Source organism: Molothrus ater, chromosome 19 (genome assembly GCF_012460135.2).
Source record: "Molothrus ater isolate BHLD 08-10-18 breed brown headed cowbird chromosome 19, BPBGC_Mater_1.1, whole genome shotgun sequence".
NCBI lineage: Eukaryota > Metazoa > Chordata > Aves > Passeriformes > Icteridae > Molothrus > Molothrus ater.
In genome coordinates, this window is record NC_050496.2 from 8139070 (window position 1) to 8157488 (window position 18419).

Below are 18419 nucleotides of genomic sequence, written 5' to 3' on the forward strand. Positions count from 1 at the left end.
TGAAAAGCACATGGCATGTGATCATTTTCTGCCTAATAAGAAACATAAATGTTGTTTTCAGGGGGGTTGTGCCTGTGTGTGTTGTTTTAATGTGGAACATTGCAGCTTTAAATCTTTATTTTATGTAGTGACATGAACCCACATTTAGCCACCACCACCCCCCCCGCCCCAAATATTTATGTTTTATAAAAATTCCGAGCTTGATGTTGTGCAAATTTTCTTTAATGTTTTATATCATTTGGGGTGTTGTTTATATAAGTGCCATGTTGTAATTCTCTCCTATTCCTTCCCCCGCGCGTGTCCCCGTACAGGCTAAGCACTTCCGTCTGTACACACAGGAGGTGTTGGAACTGGGTCACAATGTCTCCTTTCTTCTCCTGCTCCCCGCCTCAGACGACGTCTGCACTGCCCCAGGACAGAATAATCCTTACACCCCACACTCAGGATTTCTTAACCTCCCTCTTCAGATGTTTGAACTTGGTATAGTAGCTTGCTTCACCTAGAAATATTAACCCAGTCTCCTTATAATAAAATCACAAAGTTGTATCTGTTTTCCCCCTTGTCCCAGTGGAGAGTCAATAAATCACATGATGGCTTTGGCAACAACACTCCCCAGAACGGTGTACAAGTTACAGAGGGAGCAGGGCAGTTAAAGCATGCACTGTAGCCATCGTTATTGAAATGCAAAGCAGACAGCAAGGCCCACAGTTATCCACTATGTGTCTATAAGCTGCTTTGCAAGATGATGTTCTTTAAAACTCAGAACCAAGAGATATTACACATGACACAGCAAGGCTGGAGTGTGACAGGAGATGCAAAAAACATCTCTCTAAGTTGTCACAAGGATAATTGCTGGTTCTGTAATGGGGATTTATGCAGATCCTGATTACAGATGGTCCTACTCAAGGTCCGACTCCTTCACAACTTTGTGAAAGGTCTGAATAGATTTTCCCACATGAGGGGCATCTTTTTCCTTTTGATACCTGGAAAAATGCAGGAGACTGTCCTATTGCTGTGGTGCAGCAAAAGCCTGTTGTGAAAAATGCCAAAGCACTGGACTTGAATCTCTTTCTTTGAGAGCACATCTTACGCTGTAGCAGATTCAGCTCTCTTCTTCCACTGCAATGCTGACTGGGCAAGAATTCCCCAAAACAGAGTTTTCCAGCTGTTTCACAGAAGACATAAGATGCTTTAGCTTCAAGGTCCTCTATTTCTCATTTCTTCTTCTTTGGTCCACAGAGAAAAGAAAAGGTTCCACATAAAAGCAGCTCATAAAGACTTCATAGTTCTTTTTAGAAAGAATATTAAAATGTGGGGGCTGCTGAGCCTTACATATCAGTCTGCTCTGTTTCCTTCTGGCCTGTAAAACTGGGGATCTTTCTTTCCTCTGCCTTCAAGAAGAGAGAAAGATATGAGCCAAAACTGATAGAGTCAGTGCACCAGGAGCCACTGCAGGAAAGGCTTTAGTGGCAGCTGTGTCCCAGTGATGTCCCTCTCAGATGTTTATGTGACACCATTTGCTTCCTATCTCCTGTGCATCAGTGCCAAGTGCTGCTCAAATCATTTATGTAGGAGGTTAGATATTAATGGAGCATCTTGCCTTGCCTGTGTTTCTGCAGTCACTACTCATCCATGACCTACCATCACCCAGCAACACAAATTTCATTTGGATCAGGCATTTGCAACAGCACTGGATTTATGACACATCAGCCACAGCACACTGTGGTGCTGTGACAGCTCTGGGGGTTTCTGCTGGGTGGACAGATGCCAGCTGAGCTGCCACACAATTATGAGTGGAACAGCCACACAATACATGGTGTAGTCTGCCAAGGAAAAGTTACCTCTTCAAAGGACAGCTAATGTAAGAGTTAGCTCAGTGCTTTGGGTCACATGGCCATGGCTGCAGTGCCCTAAAGCCAGACTTTTATCTTCTGATGTGCCACCCTGAAGCCTGTTGGCCTCTGAGTATGGAGCACATCATTTCTCCTGGTGAGAGGGGCCTGCTGCCTTGCTATGCAAATTAATGCACAGAGCATATTAATCTCTGATGCAATTAATCTCCTCACAAGAGGTTGTGCAGGCTATTTGATTCTCATTAGGAGGAACACAGGCCAGGGGCAGGAGTGCCTCTCATTTCAGGGACACAGCCTGCATGGGTCTGACAAATCAACAGAGCCTGCATGGGATGGTGTGGTGCCACCAAACATGCAACAGACCCATCTTCCAAAAGGCATTCCTGGTGCAACCCTCTCTGTTCTGCAATGTTGCTGCAGTGGGAAAACAGTTCATGGTGGAGAAAACAGCACGGAAAGCTGAATTTTACTTTTGAGTATTTTTTTAAGTAAGCAATCCTCAGGCCAAAGGCAGATGACATTTCAATATGACTTATTATATATGTATCCCTGATCTTCTATAAAGTGACTGTGATTCACATCTCAAATATTAGAAGCTTCCATTCCCCATTAGCTGGTGGCTACCAACTATATAATTGCATAACCACAAAAGACTACGTTGAAGTAACATTTGTTAAAGTAACATTAAAGGGTCTGACTTAAAACCACAAAGGCTCGAAACTTCAGCACTGGAGCCGAAACCGCAGCTGTAATTCACTCAAGAGTCCACCACATATGGCATATGTACTGGAAGACCACACACTATTCACACTGGATCCCTGCAATATCTAGGCATTGCTGAAACCAGAAGGTAGAATTCATTCTTTCACTCTTTTTTGTGAGATGTCTGTGTTAAGATTAGGCCTTTATTGTTAATGCTAAAAATGTTTCTGTGATCGGATCTCTCAGCTGAACAAACTCTTCTCAATCTCAATTATTCTAATCATGTTGTTTGTAAGGGATAAGTAGACATTGGACACTGTTTTCATTTATTTTTTAAAATATTTGTTATGAGAAGAATATATGCATTTTACACCCGGAACACCCTGAAAAATGCCCTGTCCCAGTCCAGGGGAGCAGCAGCAGTAAATCCGACTGGCACTCGCTGCTCTAACAGGATCATGCTGTATGTTTGCATTTACTGCAGCACCAATGAATGGGAAGTATTTCTGAAAACTTGCTCTCCCTCAGCAAGTTTGAGTATGTCTGCACTGCCATTTGGAGAGGTAACAGCTCCGTTTTGCCTGAGCAGTGGCAGGTCCTGGAATAATGTATCTTTAATACACCAGATAAATTGACATTTGCAAAGCTCCATGGCACTGTAGCTATGCTGTCTCTGTTACCTCTGGTAAAGAAGATAGATCTGTGCTGCTCCAAAGTCAAATTACACAAAGCAAGAGGTCATGTCTGAACTTTCTGTGTTACCCTTCTGCAGGAGAGTTCAGAAGATGATGCGTGGTAACACCTAAAAGAGTTTTAATTATTTCTCCTAAATTGTGATAACAGTGCAATGCTTTCCTGCTGAGTCATTTACATTGAAGTTTCTGATTTAAGTCAGCACAGCCCAAGAGAAAGCTATCAGCCTTCAAATTTTTTTTAATTGTTTCATTCTGAAACACTCAATTTAAGAAAAAAATTAAATATGAGTTTCATTTTCCAGCCATGTCACTACTTTCTTGATAAAAGAAATGATGAACTCTAAAAGCCTCAGAAATAGCCTCTCTGATTAAAGCTATCAAGGGCAAGATAGCCTCTGGAGCTGCATACTAAGGACGTGATTATCCCTTCACTTAGACGTAATTACAAATGGCTCTTTTGAAATCAGTGAAGCTACTGAGTAAATCCAGTGTAAATGAGAGGACAACTGAAGCCTGTATTATTCATTTCTAGCTTAAAGAAACCCATCCAGAGTTAGTTACTATATTGAATAAAATTTGTGTTCTGAAAGCTAAGGATTTAATATTTCATAACCAGAATGTAACAATTTTCCTTTGCACTTGGTCTTTTCACAGCTCATTTTTGCTGTTACAAGGAAAAATTTATAAGCCTGTATTGCCGCCTTTCTGCTGTCATAGAGCTGGACTCTCTGAAAACCCAGCAGTCCCTGAGGGAAGCAATTTCAGACAGTGAAGTCGCTGCAGCCAAACAAAGACACCAGCAAGTTATAGACTACATACAGGTAATAGTCTGTTTCTGACTATTCCAAGGAGATTTTAAGGTGGCTTTCTTAAAAATTGCATGGGGCTGTAATTTGAAATCTAAATGGAGAATTATTCACAGACATCATAAAAAGAGCAGTTGTATCAAAAGTGCAATTCTGTTTTTATGAAATTCAAACCCAGAACATGCTTTCCTTAGTTGTTGCTTTTATAGAAGGATTTTTATGGGTAAAATCAAATGACAGTTATACTAGACTGTTATAAAGAAATGTGTCAGTCTGCTTGTAAAACTCCCTCCCATCTAACGTGAGGTAAGCTAGCACCATGTCTGGGCATTCATTTGTGTAAGAGTTTTTCTTTGTCTGTATGAACTGGGGACATTTTCAACCACAATAATTTGGCAATTAAAAAATTAAAATGAAAATTCAGACTAGGTTGTGGAGACAATCCCCACCAACAATATCACACTCAGGAACACAGCTCTGCATTTCAGATGTCAAGCTGGCCCCAAAAGCAGCTGTGAGCCTGGCCAGCACCATGCAGTGGCACTGCTTCAGTCCTCCAGTGCAGGAGGATCACCAGTGTTACCATACTTGTCCAATTTGCTTATTCTCTGTCCCTCATCCTGATTTTCCTCTACTTTCCCAAATCAAGACTTTACCTACTCAGCTCAGGGCTCTTTGAACTACACTCCATTGTGCAGCACAGCAAAGCCTGTCCTTTTGCAAATGATTTTGATAATTGGTTATTTATAGATAAAGCTCATTACTTTTACAGAGTATATCTATAGGCATGAGACAGGTTGACCTGTCTCTCTACAAGAGAGATGCAAATAACTTTTCAGCTCTATATTCTTAATATTCAAGCTATCTTCTGTTGGAATAGGGGCCAAGACACCATTTATCCCATTGACAAGATGTTTGGCCCTCCATAGTTATGAACAAAAGCAAAATATTTCTATTTCTCTTTGTTCTGCATGCAGACCCTCTTTGCCTTGTCCGCTTGGAGCTTTGGGCAACCTGCAGAAGGGCAGAGAGGGAAGATCCATTGTACTCCCATTCTCAGTCACCCCATTCTCACACTCAGAAAATCTAGCTTTCTTGCAGTCTGCAGGAGAATTTGGAAAATTTTTATCCTTCACATAAAACCCGAGCACTTTTATATTAATATGCAGGTACTGTATAGACAGCTCTGTGTTCCTCTTCTCCGAAGTGTTTGAGTCACATATCTGTGCTGGGAAAATATGGGAGAACATTTTAAACTTCAGTGTTTTGTGCTGAATTATTGTGACAGTGTATTAGGCTTGTCAGGTTTCCTCTCAAATGAAAACCAGCTGTATTCCACCTATTGGCAAAAATATCTCTGCCTACCACATACCACAATCTTCAGTGGTGACCACGAAACCACAAGAGCATTTGTGTGATCCCAGATCTAAGACAGTGTTGAAGTCACTACACAAACCAAACATTGTAAAGAGCAAGGGAGTCTATATAAATGCAGTTCTGAAAAGGAGTCAGAGGGCAACTGAAAGTAAAAATTATTGAAAAAAACCCCAGCCAGAATGTAAGGCACTTGGAGTCTTTACCAGAATGTTACAGAGAAAGGGAAGAAATCTACAGACACTGAAACTAAAACTGAAGTTAAGCTGTAATTCATATCATGTAATGCTTCAAATGTTCCTAAATTGTAAAAGAACCACCGTTCATTACAATGTCCTGGGAGAAAACCAACAGGATTTGCATTTTAATAAACTGCATGCAGGATGGTTCTTGTTTGGGGTTGAGGGAGGATCACAGAAAGGATGTATAAAATCTCTAAAATCAAATAGGTGAGATGTTTGCTAACTGGAATTCTCTTCATGGAGCTACACTGAAGTCTTGAAATTATGCAGGATTATGAATTAATCTCTGAACCATTTGCTATTCTTATTGATGTATATTCTTAGCTCATATTAACTCAGTGGCAAGGCTTGCACTGACATCATTGGGGTCGGGATTTCACCTTTATATAAAAATGGCCATACTAGGTCAAAACCAAGATCCAGCTGCCCAGCTATTCTGCCTCCAACACAGCTCATCAGGAACTACCCCAGTAAATCTGGCATTTACAGCATCCCTTGGGAGTAAATTTCACACTTTGAATATGCATTTTGTGAAGTATCTCCAGCTAAGAGAAGTCGTCTTCAAATATCAGTCAGCAGGCTCTCTGATCCCTCTGGCACTCTGATTCCTCCCCAGCAGACAATTGTCACTGCACAGAGTACCCCTCACTTTTGCCTCTCCATTACTGACTGAACTCTCAGTGCATTCTTGCAGAATGTAGCTTGTGTAACTGCAAAGCAGCTTCCCTCAAGCACTGCAATATTAATAGGAAGGCTCACTTGACATTCAGAACCTTCTGAAGGTAGGAAAAGTGCAAGGGAAGTTCTAGAAAAGACACTGTAGCAGGAGGGTATTTACTCACAGCTACTCTCATTTGATGGTTGCAACATTTGCTCAGCCATCAAAGATCTTGAATGGCTTGAAGATGATGTTTAAAGATGTTGAAAGTGTTCCATTATCAAAACACTCTTCAGACCCACATTAAACAGCATCTTTCCTCTCTGCAGAGATACTTAACCTACATCCTGCTATTGATTTAGGCACTTGTCTCTTATTGCCATCAAAAGGCATGTCTTACAACTGCTTTTGGGTAGATTTATACTTTTAAAATGTATGGAGACTAAAATTGTAAGAGAGACACTGCAGTTTGGCTCATAGCTGTGCTTCTGCCCTCCATTTATGTATCTCCACATGTGTATGTTCTTTGTTAAAAACTAGGTCTGACCTGAGCAATTGCTTTGACCTGGATTTGCAAAGATGCTCCAGATCTCTCACTTTTATTCCAGTGCAGAATCAAACCAACTTCCAGGTGTGCTATAAACTGATCATATTTTTACTCCATCAAAATACAATTTTCATTTTCTCTCCATGTCAGATTTTAGGTCTGGATTCACCCCTCCTAACTACCCATTCTTAATTGAGGTACCTCTTACCAAAATCAGTTCAGACCTCCTCAATCTAAATGCTCTTTTGGGAGATCATGCTGCTCTCTCTTGGCAGTGACTACAGACTTGCACTTGAAAAAGTACACACTTAGGCAGAATTAATACTCATCATACTTAACTGTATTTTGTCACTATTGTTTTCTTCACAGCAAATTGATGAGATCTGGAGGGACATGAGATGGATAACAGAAGCACTGCAGTATGCAAGATACAAACAGCCAGCAGCAGGCCTGCCCATAAAGAAGCTTGTGGATCTTTCAGAAGAACACTCTCAAAAGAAAATGAGCTCCACCTCTTCACATCTAGATTGTCTCCCTTCACCTCCCCCTTCTCCTGAGCCTAGAATCCAGAGGAGAAAAGCTGTGAGTGGTAAGAGAACTTTTCTTTTTTTACCAAGCACTCTTTGAACTCACTTTTAATTATAACAGTTTTTGTATGTCTTTTCATAAAAGGAGTAAATTTTTCCCATACCTGTCAAGGTATTTTAACAATCATTTGCCACTCAGTATACTGAGATCCTTCTGTAATCTTTACAATCATTTTTTACTTTCAGCTACTCAGAATAACTGCTCATCATCAGCCAACTTTGTCACCTCACTGTTCCAGATAATTTAATGCACTGGTTGGAAGGGACAAGTGCTATCACTGGCCTCTCCATGATGTCCAGAATTCCAGTAAAATCCATCCATGGTGAAAGCTGACTGCTTCATTTTTTTGCCTACACCAACAATCTGCTCTTTTATATGGAGGGAGCTTTCTCTTTGTCCCAATCTCAGCTGCAGAGCCTATGCTAAAGAACATTATCACAAGCTCTTCAGAGCTCTGATGATGGCTGTGTATTAATTGTGCACACATTCAGAGTTTTGTTTGACTGATGAGACATGAGTTGTTAGCAAAAGCTGTTGACCCATTCTCATCATTCATGTATCTATTATTCTTCCCCACAGTTTTCATTAATTTGACAGAATCTAACTCAATTTTTTCCATAGTTTCCATTTGTCACCTTCTGTTTCTCAGGTATTACAGCATTTTCTTTCCAGGCTTTCAGTTTTCCTCTGTTTTGCAGCAATTGTTTCTCATGCCCCTCTTGCTTTGTTTTGATAGAGCAAATTTTATTGCCAGTTGTCCAGTTTAACAGCTGTTTTCACACACCCCTCAGAGTTTTCAGTGTTTTAGAGAAGCATTTTGAATTACACAAATAAGTACCCACCTCACTGACCATTATTAGTTCACTGCATAGCCAGAAAATTAAACTGATGAAAGAAATGGAGCACAGGAAATAAAGATGAAGCAAATGAAACAGCAACACCCATTTTGCTACCAGAATAAGGACTTTGGAGGAAAAAATAAACCATCATTCTGCTGAGATGTCTTTAAGCAACAAGTAAATGAAACAGCAGAAACAAAAGCAATAGATGCTGCATTAAACAACTGCCATGAGCATTATAGTAATAATAATTTGGGTTTTTTCAAATTGGCAGTTTTATACAGTTAAGGAAAATTAATAAATCTGTTCTGATTAGATTTCATGCAGTAAAAAGAAAAGAAGCCTGAAGAGGCTGGTGCTTTGCTTCACTCCATTATACAGTGGTGTTCTTTCTCAGCACCCCACCCTGAACTGTTTTTCCCCTGTATCACAGACCAGGAATACAGAATTATCCTTGGCTCTGGTACAGTGCAAACTGCAGTTTTATCTTGTCCTGCACACCCTGGATTCATTAATACTGGGCTCTATGGCAATTTACACAAGCTCCAAGTGAGCAGTCAGCACTGTATAAAATCGATGTTTAATTCCTGGAATCTAAGATAAACTATCCAGAGCAATGGAGCATCAATCTATTCTATCACACATGCCACTATTTATTATCTTATTGATCCTTCTGAAGCCCAAAGACAGCAGCAGTTTCAGTGCCAGTGTGAGATTTGGTCCACAAATTCGCATTTGAATTCTGTGTGTCTGTTTTGGATTTGAACACACAATGCCCCTGATGGCCAAAAGGGCAGTTTTTATTTATCAACCTCCATGTTGTGCCTTGAGCCTCTTACCATACTTATAGTTGCACACCGCTCACCATTACAGAGATATAAATCTAGAGTAACTTAACTGACATCTTTAATAAAAACAGAACCTGGATTACAGATTTTCTCTGTCACAAATCTCCATGTCTATGAAATTTAGTGAAAGCAAGATAAAAGAAAACAGATCCTCTCAGAACTTAATCCCAATTTAAATTCAATTTTTCCCCATCTTTAACATAATAAATTAATTCTTTCTGGTTCTCCTAATTCTGCCACCACCTGTCTAACACATCTGTGACTCCTCCCTGACAAATCCTCCCTGACTGCCTTTGCTGTCACCTCGGCCTGTGGCAATTTCACAGAGGAAACACACATACATTTCCAGCACTGGAGATTTAAAATTAGGACAAAACCCACATAAATGACATGTCTCTGCTGAGCTTGTCCTGTGAGGGCTAACCAGTTCTCCTTGCAGACTCCCAGCCCTGCTCGGATGAAGAAGGCTGCTCCGAGGTGTTCCTCCCCACCGACAGCGACTACGACTCCAGTGATGCCTTGAGCCCAAGGGAATTGGACGTGATTTACTCCCCGTCCCAGGACATCTCCCAGCAGGCTGGCAGTGGCCTGGGTGGCAGTGCACCCAACGTGCTCCAAGCCCACGACCTGAAGCCCTGCCTGGCGCTGAGGGAAGGCCTGACAGAGTGTGGTGCCTCGGACACCAGTGCTGAATGTTGCACAGAGCAGATGAGCAGTCTGACAATGTCAGGGCTTACACCGAAAAGCACGGACAAGTCCTCCAGCTCCAAGCAGCCACTGGGCTTTTTAGGGAAAAAAAAGTTGGGGAAACACCAGCATTACAACTACTTCAGCCGGCAGCACCGCTGGCTGCGCGTGCACAGCGAGACGCAGGCAGGCTCTCTGTCAGAAGGTGTCTACACCCAACACCTCATGAGATCTCCAGATCTGGCTCAAGAACCTACCTCCAGCGAGCAGGTGACCATTCCCATTGACGGGTCTCGGAGCACCTTCGTACCTCATGCATCCAGCCTTCAAGAGGATGGCAAAGGCAAGTATGAGGAACCAAGGCAGGATGTCCATAGGATACATGTGGAGCCTTATGAATCATTTCTGGATGGAGAGGGCAGGTCCTGGGCAATGAGCACGGAGGCTGTAGAACACACAGGTGTGCACAGTGCTATGCAACAGACCACGGGGCCAGAGGAGCAGTCGGGTTCTGCTGTCCCAGAAGTTTTCAGCAGCACCCTTTAACCCCAGAATCCTGCACTGCTTCCCATCACTCCACATGAGATATGAGCATTGTGATCATAAAGGCCATACTTTCAAAACCACTGGTGAAAATCCAGCTCCTGAAATGGCAACTTGTGCCACTCTAAAGAATCCTAATCTTTTGACTTCATCACCAGATTTCTGGTCTCACAGAGGTGTCATCTGTCATGAAGTGAGCATTATTGTTACTGGCATCTGCAGCTTTGCAGGTAGACTCATAACAGTCACCACATAACAATGTGCAATTGAGTATCAGGTTTTGCAGGTCTCTGCATTTCCATGTTTCTCTGAGCATGCAAAATTTTAAGCATGAGTGGTTCTGCCTGCAAGTTATCAGAAGTTGTAACATCCTTGGTGACCTTATGTTAGGACTGTGTCCTAAAAGTCTATTAACTTGTTTCCCACCACCTCTTGCAATTTTTTTTTACTTTTCAGCTTCTCTTGAATGAATTTAGGCTGGATATAGCTGAAATACTAATAGGTCTAGTAAAACAGATAACCCAGAGTTTCTAGCCACTTAAAGGAATGAAAATTCTTTCATTATATAGAAAATGTAATCAACACCATCTCTGGATGCTATCAGAACCTGACATAATTATCACAATTGTTTTTTCAGGAGCTTAGATTTCAAATTATTTAAGTAGCAAGTTATTTTAAAAGCTCGGGAGATGAACCTTTGAGGTCAAGAGCAGGCAGAATGAGGCCAGGTTCTAGACAAATAATATGCAGGGTGTATATGAGATTGAAGCAAAATTTTTCTTTTCTTTTCCCCACCAAACAAGAGCACATTTTGTTGTGTTGGCATCACTCTCACACACCCATTGGAAAGAAACACCTCTATTTTTATTCCTGAATATTCACCATAAACTCCAGGGGTATTTGATCAGCATGTCTGAAGCTGGGATGTTCTGGCAATTCAGATTAGGAAAGGTTGGGATGAAGTTTGAGTGTAAGATTTTTTTCCTTTGGGCCCCAAATAAATACTAATGTAATAAGGAGGTTGGGATCTTACTGTACTGTGTAAAGGCAAATTACAGTGAGTCAGGATTTTTTCCTTTGCAACCACAATAAGCACTACAGAAGATGATCTCAAAAATGAAATCTATATTAATAAGAACCCTAACACTGAAGTTACTAAGAAATGAACTAATGTGTAGAGAAACCCCAGCTGTTGCACAAGCTTTAATTTTCTTAAACAGTTCTTGAAGTTTAATTTTATAGGCCACATTCCTGCTGGTTAAATTCCCTCACTCCGTGTTTGTGTAGCCTTCTGCCTTTCAGTTTTCCAGCCTCCAGGTGGATACATTCTAAGGCCCCCAATAAAGAGATTTGAGTTAAATAGTTGAGTTTACAAGTCCTTGAGGTAAAGGTAAGGATTTGGGCCCATGATCTGTGGTCCTTATTAAAATAGCACTTCCATAACCCCAGTGCTATTAAAATCCCTGCGAACTCAATCCATAAATTCAAAAATAAATGTTATTCACTATTTTATGCTTGGTCAGTATGTGGAAGCCAAGAAGAGTCCTTGCAGTGATAGGAAGGGCAAAAAATTTCTATAAGGGATTTACATTTGTAACTTCTCTTTTTGGGAGCAGAAGTTAACTTCTTGGACAAAAAATACTCATTCATTACCTGATCCACAGTGAGGATGGAAAGGCTTCCATTCACTCCCACAGGGTTTGGATGAGACCCACACCAAAAATTCCTGTGGGTGAGAAGATGCAGGGGGAGCAGCAGTGGCAGTGCCCATTTGCAGCCAAAAGGGCACACATTGTATGGAACTGGGGATGGGGAATGCCTGACTCACCACAGAGCCAAGCAGGACAGTCTGACTGTCACTGAGGGCACTCACAGCTGGTTACTGCAGATTCTGTTTATTAGCAGAAGGCTTTTCACCAGGAAGAGACAAACAATGTAATGCTCCTGTGCAGAACCAAAATAATTGACACAGTATTCCAGTGTTCAGCACCTTGCCTGGGCTCCCCTAATCTGTTTTGCCTCTAAAGAAAACTGCCATAAAACTATTAAAGAATAAAATAACCACACACTGAGGCCATATGTTTTGCAGGAAGTGATGAGATAAAACAAGATGCTCCTAAATGAAACCCACCTCACTTTTCTTTGGCTCATCAGGAACAATGAGGGCAAGAAGTAGCAAAATCTCCAGCAGAGAGGCACACACTGCTGGTGAGATAAGGACGTAACAATCTCTTGTCTGCTCCTGCTCCTGGACCTTTCCAGAAGCTGTCATGTAGCTAATAAAGGACTGGATTCTCTACTTGAAGGAAGGCCTTGACTTCATCATAATCTTCTGTGCTGAGATGAAATTTGACTCTGGGGGTGCAAATACCAGCCAAAATCTAACCTGTCCTACTTTTAACCTTGCTATGGAAGTAGTGTTTAGGTGATGGCCAATGGGATGTGCTTCCTTGATCTATTGCCTCCAGACTGAGGTTCTTCCACAAACTTTATTAGTCAAATTACTAACTGATAGTTCTGGGTTTAAATATTTCTGGCTATAAAGCACTGACTTATCTTCAGGTAAAAATACATGTTCTTTGTTCAAAATTGCTATCCCTACCTATTTTGGATCTCCTTAAAAGAATAGTAGTGAACACCCAGAGATAAATAAATAGTAGAAAGCAGTGCCTTTCAAGTACTGCCATAATACAAATCACAATTCTTCTGCAGTTCTCTTAAGAACATCACACACACACATTTCACAAACAACTTCAGCAATTGAAAAGAATCCTGGGAAATGCACAGCACAGCACTGTTAGCCCCACCCCACAGAGTGGCTCCACCAGTAACTCTTCTGAGTAGAGCTGAGCAAAGGCTCACAGTCCAGAATTAAATTAAAATTAGGAATCCAGGCCTTTAATCACTGGGAGCCCTTTCTCCAGGCTGAGCTCGAGTGCCCCTCCAAGAGTTCTTGCAGAGAGCTGGGCAGTGCCAGGGCTCAGCCTGCACCACACCAGTTCCAGTGGCCAGCAGACAGTTCATTCAAAGGTGCCTGTGCTCTCTTTGCATCAGTTGAAGCTCTCCTCTCTAAAGGGTACTTGGGCTTTGCAACTTCTGGGTCTCTCTTACTCATCCATCTGGCACCAGAACTTTTGTCCTGCATTTTTCAGGGAGTATATTTTCTTCTGGTCTGAACCCAGTCCCTCCTATTTCTAGCCATGACTTGGACTGGCTAGAAAAGAATACAGTGCTTTAATATTATGACTCCACAGGAAGAAGAAAAAATGTAGACCATATCTCCCTGTTTAGTGGTCTCAAACTTACCTGTTTCTGTTGGTAGGAAGTGAGATATAGGTAAACTGCAAGGTTTACATGCAAAATTTCTTGCATCCACAGAAAGGCAGTCTGCAAATGGACAGTTTGTCTCAAGACACCTGTGGCTCAAGCATTTATTTCCCATGCTCATATTTTTTACTTTGTTTTAGAGAATAATTAAAAATTGGATTTTTTTACATAGTAAGACAAAGAAATCTATAAAATAATGCTTTTAAATATAGACATTAAAGGGGGAGAGAGGAGATGGAATATTTTATCCTGAATATTCATGTGTTTTGGAAAGGGACAGTGCATCTTTAAATTCTCAATGGAATAAAGAAATACATTAAGTTGCTGGTCAACTCTTTTAAGGTGTTTAAATGCATGGCTCGTGACTGTTATGTAAAATTTCAATACAGCCTTACAAACAACAAAGGTATAGTGTATTTGAAAATAGGGTACACAGTTTGGGAACTTACTCTGAATTTCTCTAAGGTGTTGAACTTTGCCATCAGCAAAAACTATTTTCAGTAAACAGGCCCTGAATTTTCAGACAATGGAGATTTCATCAGGTTGGGTCTCTGATTTTTCCACTACAGAAAAAAACATAAGTAACTAGAATGCTTTATTTGTAAGTATAACTTATCTTTTGATCACATTAAGTGGAATTCATAAGGGTGAATCATGCCCAGAAGTGCTGTTGGCCCCACATATTCTTTGCAGAAAAGCAGGGCAGCCTTCCCCAGGGTGGACCCTGGCACACTGCAGCTGGCAGCAGGGACTGGCCAGCAGGGCACCCATCCTCCCTGGAGCAGCCCCCGGAGCCCTCCTTTGGCTTAGACATTTCTGCAGAGCCAGGAGGCGTCACCTTGATCTGATCGGGCTCTGGAGCCACCCATCCATCATTGCTGATGCTGGAGAGATCCCAGCAGCTCAGAGTCACCTCTCCTCAGTGCTGGTGTGTGTGAGCTCCGATCCAGGAGCTGCTTCTCAGCCTGGTTCCTCAGTCATTTCACAGCACAGCATCCTGGGCGGGATTCAGCCCTTACACCAGTCATTCCATAACAGGGGAAGGTGTTACTAAGCTTGGCTATCACTAGGCTACAGAAAACCACCTATGTAGCTTTTCAAAAAACTAGGACCAAACTTTTTATGTTTATTGTTATTTTCATTTTCTTTCTTGGAAAAGCAATGTGAAACTGATCTGACATTGGAGAAGCTGATGTGGCACTAATCTACCTTATTACTGTGAACTGTAGTAATTATTGAGCAGATTTGAAGCTGAATGCACAGAGTTTTTGTGGTTTACTTTATGTAAAGGTCTGTTTGGGCACAGTCCTGTTGTCCTTGGGCCTCACTCCAGGTTCTTTTGCACCAGTGCAAATCAGCTGTTTCACTGAAGCTGGGTCAGGTACAGACCATGTACAGACCAGCACACCCTGAGGCACAGTTCCATGTCACCTGAGACCTGGACCAGTGGAGTCATCATGAAAACAACACATTTATGTTGGTGTAAAAAATGATGTGTGTAAGGAAGACAAAAGGCATTTGATCCCAGAATATTCCCCTGGAGGTCACAGGGATGGCTGGAGCCGGCTCAGAGAGTGAGCCCACCACACTGTGTGACACCAGCTGGACTGGGGGAAGCCTCACTGCAGAATTCACTATTGCTCCTTAGAACAGGGACCACATTTCTCTCCCATGTTATGCAAATGAATCCCCTTCTGAATGCAGTGGGAGTTCCAGTCATTTTGCTGATAAAAACAAAGACTTAATAGGGTTATTGGGGACCTGGGGGAGGGGAAGAGGGTTTGTTTGTTTTTTCCCCTCCGAGAAAAAGTAATTTAAGTGAAATGTGCGAGGCAGTGTTTAATTGCTTCCTGCCTTGTTTGTACATAGCAATTTGGCTGTTTATTGGTTGTCTTTGTTGAGATTTTTATTGTAACTTGTTTCTATATATGCAACCAAGCGTATGTTAACGTTTAAATTTTGGTACAAAATAATGCACAATTTTATGTGCTCTGAAACTTTGTAAATATCTCAATGAACAATGTATGCTGTGCTAACTGTGAGCTTGGGACTTGACACAATATTTTCACGCATATGTACCTGTGAATGGCTTGAAAAAAATCAAAATATATATTGAGGATGGCCACAAGCCAAGAGTAAATGAGTGCCGTATGACTCATGCTTCTTTAATAATTCCTGAAAGAGGCATGAATAGTACATAAAATAGACAATAAAAATAATTTTCAGGACTACAAATATTTTTTATAACTTCAGATATTAAATACTATTTTAGAAAAAAAAAGATCGGTTGGTAAAAGAAATCTTAAGTTTATTTGAGTGAATCATTGTCATAAAAATGTTCTTAACATAGATTTTTTTGTTTGATCTAATATCATAGAAACTCAGCTCTTTCAAGATTTAGAAGACTTGAATTGCTCTTGCATTCTTACCACTCCTGTGATCTTCTAAAATTATGCACTTCAAGTCCTCATTAACAAAGAAATGCTGGTGTGTACATTCACATGATCTTAAATACCACATGCACTTGTGCACAATCTTTAAACAGTATTTCTTGAAAAAAAACCTGTGTTTGACCATCATCAAGTACCCCCATATGTGAACTTTAGAAATCCTGGAAATCTGAACATAGTTTGTGTTTCTCCCTGAATTCCTTTATTTTTATTGGAAAGTGACTTTTTCTATGGCCAGGCTTTCAAATCTGGTCTCCAAATCTTTATTTTAATTCAGAAACCTGAATGAAATAGGCATGGTTTCCAGGTTTGTGGGTGAAAATACCCTCCCATAAAAGACAACAGAAACTGAACTTTTTTCACATATTCTTGTACACAAAAGCAAAGCAAGACACTTCTAATGCAGTGTGGAACTCTGTCACTGTACGTAAGCAAGGGAAACAAGAACAACTCTGTTTTGAATGCTGAAATCAAACTGGAAGAGCTCTGCTCTGGGTCACGGTTTACCTGCTTTCATAGAGGGACAGGTTTCTGAATGTGTTTTAACAGTCAGATGATGCCATAACTGGAGTAAGTGTCATGGCCAAGGTCACACAGACAGCTTGTGGCAGAGCAGGGACACAATTTCTTGGTCAGCATCCTCCCAGCATCAGCATCCTGTGCACAAGTACATGTGGCAATGTGTACCATGGTCTGTATTTCAGCTGTGACATCCCAACTCAATGCAAGCTTCAAAATTAACACCATGCCACTGGACTAATATTGGATATTTTCACCCATGGAAAATATTTTGACCAAAACACAGCCAAAGTGGAGTTAAGTGGCAGAACAAAATAATTCTCAAAATGTACGGTAAAACATGTCTGTCATTTCCACTACCTTGATTTTTAATTCCAAAACATTAAGATTGGTACCATTGTTTACTAAGTTAGTAAAAGGAAAAACAAAAAAAACCAAATGAAAGTAATTATTCATGTACAGTGACTTTAGAAATTAACTGGGGATTACAGTTCAGGACAAAGCAGGATTTTTGTGTGCATGTGCTTCAGTTCCTCTCTCTGGTGCATTTTGCATGTACCATGCATTTTTGGAGCCTGGTTGTGTGTATGTTTTGCTTGCCCTGAGCTGAGATTCTCCTTTCTCTCAGAAGATCAGTGAGTGAGCAGTGCTGCTCCCCCAGACGTTTCCAACACATCTGCCATGAAGGACAGTGCTGTTCTGTACCTGCCTCTGTGTTCTCTGCTGTTTTACTGAAAAGCTTTAAAACCAACTGGAAAGAACTTACAAACTCTTCTGGGCATGTTTGTGACTCGCTCTTCTGACAGCATAAGATACCCATTTCACTGTTCCACTCCAGTGTATTGACCTATATAAACTCTCATCTCTCTGAAGAAACTATTAACTTATTTTTTCATTCTGTCTTTAAATAAAAGCTTTGGGTTTTATTTGCGCTTTTTGTTTGTTTTGAAAGCACACAAAAAAATCTTCATTTATAAGCTTCACTGTTCTTTTTCCCGGGCTGCTCTTCTCCTCCCCAGACTGGTTTTTTCAGTCTCTCTGTTCAAACAAATATATCTTTTAGCAAAAGGCTATAAAAATGTTTCTATTTTCTTAAAATTTTTAGCCAATAAATATTAATTAATTGCTGCTAATTAATCAGTAGGACTTCTTTTTCTTACCTGTGAGAGTAACATCTTTTTATTCTGACTGTCCAATTCATCTTTATTATACCACAAAGAGTCAGGTAGAATCATCCACTCTCTGCTCACACAGACACTAAATTACAGAAATAATAAATGGAGCAGCAACTTTTAAGCCTTAGAAACTAATATTAAAGAAATTTAAAGACAAACAGCCTTTAATACCAGTAAATATATATGCTTCTTCTTGAAATATCAAAATCACTGAATTTGGCGAGGTCAGCATTTCTTTTACTGAATCTGTGTGATATTTTCAAAATAGATTCTTTCAAAATTTCAACCAAATATTATTTCACAGGGGGAAAAAGGCAGTGCCAAAATGTTTTGTCTGGCACTCTTTGTTATCACTTCTTTATAACCCGGAAGCAAAATATTTCAAGTATGGATGCCTTAAATGGTGATAAATAATTCTGTAAGACTTGAACCACCCTCTGTAAGAAACACCAACATCTGCCACTTGGGCTGATTTTAGTGGTACTTGGGAGTGCCACTCACTTCTGAAAATTGGGCTTTTTGCTGAAGCCCTTCATCACAGGAACGTGGCTCCTGTTCCCCACAGC

General features: G+C 40.8%; 1 protein-coding gene across 1 annotated transcript in view; it reads left to right on the top strand.

Moving 5' to 3' along the window:
• ANKFN1 (ankyrin repeat and fibronectin type III domain containing 1) overlaps window positions 1-17604 on the top strand; it is a 111394-nt gene extending 93790 nt beyond the window's left edge. Inside the window, exons 16-19 of the mRNA XM_036394723.2 lie at window positions 312-480; window positions 3905-4071; window positions 7247-7466; window positions 9592-17604. Coding sequence (XP_036250616.1) covers window positions 312-480; window positions 3905-4071; window positions 7247-7466; window positions 9592-10385 — 1350 coding nt within the window. The 3' untranslated portion in view covers window positions 10386-17604. The remainder of the gene's footprint in view (window positions 1-311; window positions 481-3904; window positions 4072-7246; window positions 7467-9591) is intronic.
• The last annotated feature ends 815 nt before the right edge of the window (window positions 17605-18419 follow it).